Raw genomic sequence first — 13192 nt, forward strand, 5'->3', positions numbered from 1 at the left:
CAAATTGTTTGTTTACTTTTATTTAAATACCTAAAGATGCAGACTATAGTATTTGACATATATTATAAACCTTATGATCAATATTTTCGCGAAGTCTATTTTTAATGATAGTTGATTAATTCAAACATAAATATTTTAACTAAAAACATTCTTAAAATGTATAGTTAAATATAATTGGGGCATTAAAAGTAAATTGGAATGTACACCATTTAAAATTTATATCGGACCAGAACTATAAAAAGCTCATTTTAATAATGAAACACAGAGATGTTGCTAACTTTATATTATAACTTTTGTAAATGCATAATTAAGAAAAGTCAATACAATTTTAGGTTCTAGAAAGTGCAGCTTCGAATGGTTTGAAAATAGATAAAGAGAACAATTTCCCGGCCGCCGAGGAGAAGTGGAGTATTCTGCAGGCCGTGTTCTTCTCGTCCACCGTGCTCACCACTATAGGTGTGTACGAACATGTAAGCATACAGGCAAGGTCTAAAATATATGCATACTCCGGCAAACCGACTTTGTCAGTAGAAAAGGCGCAAAATTAAAACTTTTGTACTCCAGTATTTTTGGCAGCATCGGTTCATGAAATAATTAATTGTCTAAATTCCGTCTAGAGGTTTCCTACTTTTCCTAGTCTATGGATTTTCCAATAAAATTTTTGGGTAACGGCAGTAAATCTAACAGATGGTCTCAGAGAATTTTTATTTTTTTTATTTTGACATTTCTGTTAATCCCTACTAAAGTCAGACCAAGAATAGTCTGCAGCGAATTTGATAGCCCACGCAGTGAATGTGTTATTCGCAGTGAATGTCAAACTTCTATGAAGTTATAAGGTTATAACGTATAAATGACACTTGCACTGCGTGGGCTATCAAATCCGCTGCAGACTTTTTTGGTCCGACTCTAGGTATCTATTTTAATAATATGTATATTGTAAATGTGAAAGTAACTTTGTCTATCTGTGTGTCTGTCTGCTTAAACCGATTTAGATGAAATTTGGTATGGAGATAGTTTGGGGTGCGTGGAAGGTCATATTGATAGTTTTTATCAATCATTATCATCAGAAAAAGTCGTAGGCACAAGCTGGTCTTTCATAAATTTCATAATCGTTTTATTTTATTTTACGAATTTACGAAAAAAACGCATTTAACCGATTTGCAAGACCGATCCCATAAGAACACCGTGAACAAAGTTTTGTACGGTGCTCTAAAAACCAGAATATATTTTATGTAAATATTTTTTACAGGGTACGGCAATATAGTTCCTGTGACATTTTGGGGACGATTATTTTGCATCTTTTATGCACTTATCGGAATACCTCTGACGTTGACAGTTATCGCAGACTTGGGCAGAGTGTTTGCTACCGTCGTTTCTGTTATTGCCAAGCAGTTGCCTGCCATGCCAAGTAAGTTACGAAAAATAGTTTTTTTTCATAATTTCACTTTCGATACTTAGAAGTTTTTATCGCCGTTTATGACACTTTCTTTTCAACAGTCACCACGTCAAGATGATTGTACCACACGCAGATTTAACAAGAGTGTGTTGCTTTGCCATATAGGCGAGGAGTGGCACGAAAGATCCAGGTTTTCATAGAGCTTTTTATTTCGGTAGTTTCAGAGCGAATTTTATATGAGTCAAATGTTTGTGTTTGACAAAAATTAAGGTTGTACCTAACTTAAATAAAAAACTCGTACAATCTTGATTTCGTTGTACCGAAATAATTCAATTTTTAAGTGGCTCTTTCAAACCTTGGCTTTTCCGTGCCACTTCTCCTCCTCTTTCGTCTCTATCAGCAGGTCAGCTCGACATCTTCATAATGTTTGATTGTCTGTGGTCGTTCTTAATACCAAATTTGAACACAATCGAATATCAAGGAGTTATTCTTATTTTAGTCTCCAAGATTTGGCTCACACATAATAACTACCTACTAACACGGCAAGTTTAATAAAAGCTTGTAAAAAGTTACATAAATCCTTTATCAAGCACATGCATTTTGCGCTTGCTTCATAATTTTCCGTCGAGTTTCTTGCCGGTCCTATATTGGGATAGGTTCCTCCAATTTAGGAGAAATTGAAAATAAATCTTCTTTGGTAGAGCCGGTTAGAGCCGGTGCGTAGCATTTGACGTTCATTAACTATCTTTACCTTATCTTTAAATTTATCTTCTCAGGATGCTGCAATAGAGTATCAGAAGCCAACACAGCAAGCCAGAGATCGTTGTATGCTTTCTGGGCTGTGGGTTTTTTGTTCGTATACTTGTCGGCGGGAGCTGGCCTCTTCAAGATGTGGGAAGACGATTGGACCTTCTACGACGGCTTTTACTTCTGCTTTATAACAATGACCACAATCGGCTTCGGTGATCTTGTACCAAGTAAGGCCTCATTAAGTATATTAAAGAAACTCTTTGATCATAAGTTGCCCACAATTGTGGTCTATAACTTCTATAGTTACCTAAGGAAAATTGCTCAATTCACCTAAAATATTTACTAAAAACCTATGTCCTTACTCCAAATTGAAACGAGTTGCGAATTACCTATTCGCACGTGACGTGTATCGAACGACGTTTTACAGTAGATATGGCCCTTTAAACTTTTGACATGCACACGGAAAGTAGGACCATATTTACTGTAAAATAATGGTTCGCATCGGCAGTTTATAAGCGATTGTTTTTAACGCGTTTAGTAATTAAAAGACTAGGTTTGTATTTCGTATATCATGTTATTGTATTGTGATTCTGTATAATCGATTTCCAAAATAAAATACACGCGTTCATATGCCAAACTCAAGCGATTAATCGGTTATGCATTTCTGATAATTACGTAAGTACCTAGAGTTAGACCGTAAAAAGCCTGCAGCGATTTTAATAGCCCACGCAGTGCAAATGTCATTTTAAACGTCAAACTGCTATGAAAATATGACGTATAAATAACACCTACACTGCGTGGGCCATCAAATCCGCTGCAGACTTTTATTGGTGCGACTATACCCGATTGGCCCCATGAGTTTTTTTAAGCAGCCTACGTCAGGACCATTCGAACTCGCACGATTCTCACGATTGCAGACAAGCCGAAGTACATGCTGCTGTGCACGCTTTACATCCTGATCGGGCTGGCGCTGACGTCGACCATCATTGAGCTGGTGCGGCGGCAGTACGCGCGCTCGTGGCAGCAGCTGCGCGCGCTGTCGGGCCCGCTCGCCGACACGCTCCGCCGGCTCGGCGACGCCGGCCGGGGGGTCGATGTGTCCGCGCTGCAGAAGGTGCTCACGGTGGTAAGTTTTAACATCGTTCTCCTGGCTTGTTGAATTTTAGTTTAAAACAATAGTTTTTTTTTAAATATGCTAGATGACAAATTTTTATTAATCGATCGATCAGGTTTGTTTTGTAGATAAAATATCTAAGCGGCACCCATTGCGATAATACAAAAACAAAGTCAACAGAAATGATAATCAAATATTACACATTATAGACGGGTCTAACGCGAATTTTATTCAATTATTAATATGTGATTTGTGAGTTAATATGTGCTCAAAACGCGAAAGTTTAAAATATTATATGATAGTCAAAGTCTGACAATCGTACTGTACTTACGAAACGCCCCTAGCGAATCGGCAAGTATGTACCTACCTAGGTACTTGATCGTGACGTTACTCGCTCAGAAGCCGTCTTGAAATATGGAAAACAAGAAAATTGCGATATTGACGGTGAAATATTGCGTTTAATAGTTGCTATATGATTGTTTACAATTTATTTATTTATTAAATAAAATGTAAGGAATTGAATGGTACCATTATTGTTACCTTTTTAGAATTAAAAAAATTAAACGTTGAGGTCTTGTATATTCATCATCTCTATTGTATGCAGTAATTATCTCAATTAGGAATAACGAGTTCCCGTTCTAATGAAACTTAGAATTTTCTTTTTATTAAAACTAAATCATCTCAAACTTAGAATCAATCTACTACATTAACAATACTAGCTTGACATTTTGAAGTTATCTAAGTACATAATATATATAAATACTTATTAATAGTTAATCAATTCAAGCCAAATAAAATAATGTCATGCATTTTCAAGCACTCGATTTTATTTACTGACATACCTACATAATTTTAAAAAGAAAATAAAATACATATATTCTCAGCGTATCCAGTTTAATTAAATATGTATACCATAAACCGACTGATATTGTTTGTAAGGTTTTTAATCCAGTTAGTCGGGTTGGGCATTAATCTTAGCCAAACCCATGCCACAGAAAATAAAAAAAGTTAAATATGTAAATGGAAATCCCTTTTTACTCACAGCTTTTTTTTCTACAGAGGTCACAGAATGGTACAGCTGTGAGTACAGCAGTAAGTACCTATTGGTCCGCTTGTTTAATTTTGTAGTCCGCTAACATTATTGTAATTGTATAAAATAGGTATGTAATTCCAAACAATCTATTTACGCCAAGCTTTCGGCCTTATATTTATAATAGTAAGCTACCGATTTTTATTAAGTAGCATTTTGTAGTCCAGTATTTAGCAGCACTAAAGCAGGTATTACATGTTTGTATTAAAATGTGAAATGTTCAGGTAGTTAATTGCTAAAGTTACTATGACAGGTAGTTAGCGCTTAGATACCGCTTAAAACATCAAGTAGATTTGACAGTTAAATTTCCTGTTATCTTAATTTCAACCAGCCAAGATTAAAGAATAACATTCTCAAAAAGTATCAACTAAAAGTCATAAAAACGATCGCATAAAATTTAAAAGCACTTGTCGATAGACGCATCGTCAGATCTGTTGGCAAACGCTTCAATCAATAAACAGCTGTCTGGACCTGTCGACTGATCTCCGGAACATCCAACCTGATCAACTGATCATGCAGTCGACCGAACGAACATTGGTTTGCTGTAAACAATTGCCGTTATTGTATTAGTACCGGCATGGCTATAAATATGTATCCTATCTTTCACTTTATTACCATGGCATAAGGTAAAACAGTGTATACATATTTGTGACTGTTAACATAATGTTAACCCACAAGCCAGCTGTTTAAAGACAAGCGTCGCTTGTGTATATTTAGGACACTATCAGATAGGTGTGTTACTGAGTTTTTATGTTTTGTTCGACTATAAAAATAGGTACTCATCGTGTACAATTTCGTGCTGTATTGCAGTGCTAATATAAAATCACCGCATAACTTATACATATTATTAAATACCGTAAAACCTGTCAACTATAGTCCAAAGCTCCCAACTGTGGTCCAAAATTATATTTTTTGTTCAGGTGTGTAAATATTATACTGTACCTTGTAAGTACTTCTAAGGTGAGGTATGTTTATAAATATAAGAAAAAACTCGGAGTAAACCAAAAGGAACATTGGTATTGACATTTAATTTCCTTTTGAACTTGTGGCCCATACTTAAGTAGTTGCAGTATTGAACTATAATTGGGAGGTTTTACACTAGAGGACAAATCCCCTATATTATTATAACAGTGACCATTTTCTCCACTCACGAGCAATGTAAGTGGGTTGCTTTGTACAAGTACAGTCACCATCAAATATATCGGAGCGGCCAAGGTGTTCAACAATATCTGAACATGCACTTTAATGCCTTGATAACACAAGCTTTGTTCAGATATTTGTGAACACCACGGCCGCTCCGATATATCTGATGGCGACTGTTATCCGTTTTTATTGCGTTTGAGTGTCTGTGTTAGTATTTACAAAGTCATTTTGCCGACGGGGATTTTGTAGAATTTAGCCAACTACGTGACAATTTTCTTGTTTGTATCCGTTTTCCTTATGAAAAAGTAGGCTACAATCACGCCAGCCTGTGGGCCAATAATGTCGTGGTCGCAGATGTAGGTGATTTATTTTTCGAGAAATATGCTTATGTGTCGAAAATCATCAAGTTATTAGGTAAGTCAAAATTCCCCGAGGTAGACGTCGTATATTGTTGTGTACAGATAGGTAGGTAGGTAAATAAGGAGTATAACGGTGAAACAGTCTCGTAATTTCGCTTACTTACTGTTAGTAAGTATATAGTACTTATTTTGCTGAGCTGTTCAGTGCATAGGTATTTTTAATGGGGATTGTAAAATAACCTACCATACCAACATTTTGCAGATCTATGTAGTAGGTACCTACTTACCTAATAATCCTAATATGTATTTGTGTTCCGAGTAACTATACTTAAAATCGAAAAATGACAATCGTACGGGCATTGCTGTGATTGATATACGAGTAGGTAGGTACATCAAATTGGGTCAAAATATTTTCATTGATGTTAATATCCAGCGAAGAAAATTGGGACTACGTTTGAATGGAAAGGCAGTTTACGGGGCAGTTGACCACTTTCATCTTAGTAATAGCTCTACGTAGGTACATAAATGTTATGACCGCTCTTTGAAACTATACTGCAGACTTGAGTTTAGCGTAGCAATGCGGCAAACCAAGCTTTGAAAAACTGGCGTTGGCTTGATTATTGTAGGTTCTCACACCATCGGCTTCACTGTGCTCGTGTGTTGGACCCGATCGAGGCCGCAGTTTGTTCAATGTCGCAATGGCACCCTTTTAGTTTTACTGCCTAATAAAATTCGTGGAGCGCGTCGGTAAAGTTAACTTTATTTACCGATGCTTAACATTGACGCTCTATGCTTTAATTGGAAAGACCAAGGGAAATTTAATTTTAGAAATACATTAGTACAACTTTAGGCGCACTAGCCGCTTGTTATTCACCAACACCAGGCTAAACTTTTGTTAACCTGCTTAAAATTCCATATAAATAAACAGTGCACAACACTTATATACAAATACTTATATACAAAGAAAACATCCATAACTCAGAAAGAAATATTTATAAAAATTATAAATGCCCTCTATCAGGATTCGAACCTGGGATATATTTTACGTACTATTTATTTTTACTAATTAACAACACCATTTGAAATGTCATTCATGGCAATGTATTTGCAACTGCGAACTACCTACACACCTCATAGAGGTACTTATGAGTAAATATGGGTATTACACATATTATGAATTTAACATTGTGAAAGGAAAAACAACTGCATTGGGGAAAGCGGTATTTTAGCTGCACAAACACAAAAATAACTCCTTTTATTGGTCCCGAATCCAACGTGCTTCCTATTTTCGTGTATAAAGTAGAGTTGAATAATACTCTTTTGATTTACGTCAGGTCATTTTATTTCCACTCGCACTCGCGTAATTTACTAGTGTTTTAAGCCAGTAAAAATAGATGGACGTTTTACAGTCGATATTTTATGAGATTATAGTGTATTTTTATAATGCTTCCGATCCAGTCATAAAACTTATCTCACATGAAAGACATACGCAACTCCGTGGCCTTCGTAGCTATTGACTGGAGCACATTTGAGATAAGTATTCCACCGTGGGCCGTGTATGCACGTCATTTATCTGCATACAGCATACACGGACCCATAATCCATTTTTAAATAATGCAATTTAATTCCTTTGATGAAAACAGTTAAATAATATATATAGGTACCTACTTAAATTACCTTTAAAACAAATTAGACGTAGTACCTATGAGTACTTACTTATTAGTTGACCATAAAACTATTAAAATGCAGTATTAACATACCTGAATGCGATTTGGAATATAAGGCAACTCGATGCCGCTCACGAGCTGGCTCAATGTGTTTTTAATGTCTATAATATATTAACAAGAACGATGGTTTATTTCCCTAGGTACACGTTATCTTTTATACTTTTTATAGAAATACCTTTTCAATTGGAAAAAAACATGAGCACGTTGACAAAGATTACCTATTTAGCACAATTCCGTGAATATTAGGTTTTTGTCAGGATTTCAATTCTGGAAACGATCACTCACGTAGGAATGATCCGAATGATAGGTACTTAATTGCTAAGAGCATCGGTAGAAAAGTGACAGGGGAAGGATCACGCAAAACATGAATTAGCAAAACACTGCTACTGCCATAACTATTCATCGCTGGGCGTCGCTGCCCATTAAAAAGTTCCTCCCGACCTCATTATGTCAGTTATTAAAACTTTTACTTAAATTTACAAGTCGTCGAATTTTACTTTGTGTTAGCTCCGTATAATAAGGTCATTCTACATATATTTAGAATTGTCGGAATTTACCTCACACTCATGTAGACTAAAATAAACACGGCAAGTAACACAGAATGCAAGTGATATTTTTACTTCAACAATACCTACAGTGTACGTTTTCATTAGCTAATAGCAGATACAAATAAAAACTCAAGACGAATAACCTCCATACAACAGCATATTAACGTTTCCTGTGAACGATGTCCTTATTTAATGGCGCCATTTAGTCTTAAGATTTTTAAAAATGTTCTAAGGGCTTAAACTGTTTTATTAATTATGCTTTAACTTTTGCGACTCTAACTGCGGCCAGTCAAGTAATACCTACAATTCTACGTTTTGAAATTTAGCGTGGCAGTTTCTATACGAAAAAAAAAAAACTGAAAAAAAAGTATAATTGATTATAGACAACATTCAGGTTCGGGGGTTGTTAGTCTTCTTTATTTACTAGACTCTGCTAATATGTAGTATATGTGCGTATAGTATAGGTATGTTTTGTGATAGGGTACATTTTACGCTGCTTTTCTCATTCTTGTTTATAGGTCACGGAATGTGGCCACTCTGTGCTATAACCGCGAAAATCGAAGTTCGCAAATTGCGGGCATTTTTCTCTGTGACTCCTATTACGCCTTCATAGGAGTACAAGAGAAAGATCCCCGCAATTTGCGAATTTCGGTTTACGCGGTAGCCCCTCTGGGTGTTTTTTGTTCTTATGAGAATGGCGATGGATTACTTGCAGGCGAGGGAAATACTGATTCAACCTGCCGCGTGTAACGGATTTGTAAAGCCGCGTCATTATGCGGCTCGTCACGTGTGCAAATTGGGGAATAAATAATGACTGTGGACATTTAATCTGCTGGCTCAACCAAATGGCACCTTAATACTAATTGCAGCGACGTCCGATAATGTCATGCACATATGATTATTAATTTATGATTATAATATGCAAGTACATTAACTCACGAAAATGTTGGGTATACTCTGAACATTTCCCATCTCGTAAGAAAAAAAACTAAATATTTAATACGAGTATACAGGGTGATTCATGAGACGTGAGCAGGACTAACCCTGCACATTCAGTAACTGATAATTGATCGCTCACCGTCGTATTTAGGTGAAACAACCACACTTTTTACTATTTTTTAACTTTTTGGCGGGGGCAAATTTAATTCTCTACAATCATGGTCACCCTACAAGACCTAATTAATAAACATAAAACCTCTTTAACCGTAATGACAGCATTATGATTACGAACAAAATAAACTGTCAAACTTGAGTGAGATACGAGTTATCAAAAGTAACCAGACCGTGATGACATTCAATTTGACACACAATATCGGTAGTTTAGTATTCTAATTGTAGGGTGACCATGCATGTCGTAAATAAATCAATAACTTTTTTTTCAACACGACTAGAAAATTAACGTTAATCTCACTAATACTGATACGAAACAGTTGCTTATAATTTACGAAATGAGCAGTGTTAGTCCTGCTCACGTCTCCTGAATCACCCTGTATGTATAGTTGATCGACTGCACAATCACAGTACAGTTATATCATATTTACTAGAGATGCAACGGATAGTTGTTTGGCCGGATACCGGATACCGGATATTCGGTCTGACCATCAGCCGAATATCTGGTATCCGACCGCCGGATATTCGGCCAGCGGAACTATACTTACATTTCGGTTTTTCAGGTGCGCATTCTGCAGGTTTTTAGGTTCTTCTTTTAGATTCTAGGTGCTTCTAGGTTCGAAATGAGTGCGCGTGTAAGTCAATGGAATTATTAAATTGTTGTAAAATAATAAACAAGTACGATTATGACCGTGTCTGTTTCTTAAATCCAATTTGTTTACTCCGAAATCAAGCAATGTGACTATCCGGTATCCGGCAGGATAGTAGGTCACTATCCGGTATCCTGCCGTATATTAAAATAATGGCCGGATAGGCCGGATACCGGATAGTAACCGGATATCCGGTACATCTCTATTATTTACACCTGAGATCAAAAAACTCAACACTCACGTATCACACACTCAGAATCTTAGATTTTTGGGTCGGCAACGCGCATGTAACACCTCCAGAGTTGTAGAACTTGTAGACGTCCAAAGGGTATGGTGACCGCTCACCATCAGGCCGGTTGTATGATTGTTTGTCACCAACGTACCTAGTATGTATAAAATAAAAACTAGGAGTGAGGTTTTCCTAAATGAGTATCTACTTCCAAAGTTGTTCAGATCTCACGTTTTTGATTTGATCACGTTTTTCGTCGCGACAAACTAGTTACAGGTTACTATAATGTCTAGATTTTTTTCCCCACGTGAATTCCTTTTGGCTGCGTTTCCACCATGGATGTGAGAGGATGCGTAGCGAGGGATTTGGTTGCTAAGAATCAATAGAAAATTGCCGACTACAGCTGCGCTGAGCGAGGATAGGTAAATGAAGTGATTTTATTGGTTCTTAAAGCCGGATTCACATTTGTCTGTCGTGTATGGTTGTGTTGTGTCTTGATAGACAAATGTGAATCCGGCAAATACATTCCCAATCATTAAAATATTTGAATAACCTATTTAACAGCGTGTATAGGTTATCAGGCTTTTAGGTCTACGCCTCGGCTAGTCTGTGGCCATGAGTAAGCCCATCCATAATTAAAAAAAAAAAAGGTAGTCAGGTTATCAAAATAACCACTGGATTCTCGTTGACCTGATGTAAAGTAGGTATTGATAGTTAACTTTCAAATCTTCAAGAAAAGAGCGTACTCCCATCACAAATTCCGGCAACGCACTTACAACCCCTCTGGTGTTGCAGGTGGGTGTCCATGGGACTCGGTAATCGCCTACCATCAGGCGATTCGTCTGCTCATTTGCCTCCATCGCGAAAAAATGAAGCGCCCATCTAAATGAAAAATACCAACCCTTTGTCAAAAACTCGTGGCATTTCTTTAAAGTTATAAGTCAGCTTTCATTTCAATATAGACCTGCCTATTGACTTTTTTGCGTAAATACCACAATTCACAATGCTGAGCGTGACATTTGAATGCCTTTTTTTGTTTGCTGGAAGCGGAAATGAAAACATAGAAGCACCACTATTGGCAGGCTAGCCATGCGGCTGCTATTTCTCTTGTGGATTACTTACGCTTAGAAAGTTTTTGCTGGCTTTGCACAATGAGGCTAAATTTTTCTCCACACCAGCTCGTAAAGGCTCTCTTTATTATTCAAATTCTGATGAAAATATCCACAAAAGTGGCAAAGTAGCTTGCTGCTAATTTTGAGTTGATTCCTCAAGTTGGCTGGTAAAATTGACTTTTATGTGATCATTTTGTATGATAAATATTAAATAGCATCTAAGGTAAACGTACTGGTGCTCGACGCAGTCCCAGTATATGTCATCTTGAAACTTAAGTCATTGTCAATAGAGGTGACAACAAACAAGGTATCAGCTATTGGACATTAGCATGTCGAGCACTAGTACGTTTACCTTATTTGGATTTGATGATTTCATATGATGAGTAATGATGATAGTTTCATCCACTTATATTGTCGCTGACTGTATAGTACTAGGAAAATCATTTCTGGTGGCCGATTTTTGAATTTCGATCGCTCGAATTCGTCACTCGAAAATCGGTGGAATACGGCGAATTGCTAATTTTTGAAATACGAGCGATCGAAATTTGGAATCTAGTGGTATTGACCACTCTTTATCAATTAAGTATATTAATAAAATTTAAATTCCGGGCAGGTAAGTAGTGGAGATATTATTGAACGAAATACATGAAATCGAGCGATCGAAATACAAAAATCGGATTCTTCAATTATTTCTCCTTATGGCTCCTCTACACGTTGGCCCAACCTATTGGTCTAATATGTTGGGACAACGTGTAGAGGGGGAGGTGTCGGTTGGCTTTTGGCGCGCGGGATGGCGATGAGTTGGCCGCGCTGTCGGTTTTTCGGCCGCACATCAAAGGGATTGGCCAAGCGATTGCGGTATGCATCTATCTACACGTGGCCCAATCGGCAGTGCGTGCTCGGACGCGGTCGAGGGTGGACGTTCATGCTTTTTGTGTTTTTTTAAATTAAAAATGACGAAAACGTGGCCACGTGTAGTAGCGTCCCTACCAAGGCACGGCCAACTCATGGGCCAAGCGTTGGCGGAGCGTTTGGCCAACGTGTAGAGGAGCCATTAGAGATGAGATGACTAAACAATTTTATTTCACGTAATAACTTGTTACAGGTAACGATGCCCCGCTTCAACGGCAAGGACGGGCTCTCGGACAAGAGGCAGTTGGAATGGGAGGCGGCGGTGGAGGCCGTCATCAGGGACATCACCGCGCCGATGACCAATCAGAAGAAACCCCCTATTGTTCAGATCGTCATATACGAGTCCTCTGTTTAGTTATTCAGTTTACTCGTACTCAATTATTTGATCATGAGTCTGAATTTTAACTTTTCACATCACCTATTCGGAAAACGGCCTTTTTCCCTGCTAGGAGAGATCAAAGTGGCACTTCTCTGTTTCACTTAATAAATATTTTGGAACATAATAATTTCCTCGTAGGTGATGTGTCACATGGTAGCAAAATTATTTCCATGTAGTTCCAAACATCAAACATACAATCTACAGAAGTGCAACGTTAAGTAATCAATGTATTATTTTGTACAATGTACTTACCATCATCTTCAAATAGGTAATAGTGACGGCCAAATATATCGACCTTATTTCTATAGAATTCTATAAAGGTGCGTTACGATATACTTGGCCATTTTATCCGTCACTATCCATTTATGCAGAATTTTGTTATTGGCTGCAGATACCTAGACATAAATAGTTTGTTTTTCAAGGGGGCTTCGTTGTTTCTTAACCGCTCATTGATATCCGAGCAACCGAAAGATTCCAAAATTGAACCACGAGCGTAATAGCGAGTTCAAGGAACAAGGGTTAAACAAACTTTGCTCCCGAGTGAAACACAATTATTTTCACCATATATAAAGAGAGCCTTTACCAACTGGTGTAGTGAAAAAACCGGGCAAGTGCGAGTCGGACTCGCGCACGAAGGGTTCCGTACCATAATGCAAAAAAAAAAAACAAAAAA

General features: G+C 37.3%; 1 protein-coding gene across 1 annotated transcript in view; it reads left to right on the top strand.

The window, feature by feature from the left end:
• LOC134666980 (TWiK family of potassium channels protein 9) overlaps positions 1 to 12615 on the top strand; it is a 34838-nt gene extending 22223 nt beyond the window's left edge. Inside the window, exons 4-8 of the mRNA XM_063524291.1 lie at positions 333 to 456; positions 1250 to 1408; positions 2173 to 2373; positions 3064 to 3272; positions 12334 to 12615. Coding sequence (XP_063380361.1) covers positions 333 to 456; positions 1250 to 1408; positions 2173 to 2373; positions 3064 to 3272; positions 12334 to 12495 — 855 coding nt within the window. The 3' untranslated portion in view covers positions 12496 to 12615. The remainder of the gene's footprint in view (positions 1 to 332; positions 457 to 1249; positions 1409 to 2172; positions 2374 to 3063; positions 3273 to 12333) is intronic.
• Positions 12616 to 13192: the final 577 nt, after the last annotated feature.

This window comes from Cydia fagiglandana, chromosome 8 (genome assembly GCF_963556715.1).
Source record: "Cydia fagiglandana chromosome 8, ilCydFagi1.1, whole genome shotgun sequence".
In the NCBI taxonomy this organism is placed as follows: Eukaryota; Metazoa; Arthropoda; class Insecta; order Lepidoptera; family Tortricidae; genus Cydia; species Cydia fagiglandana.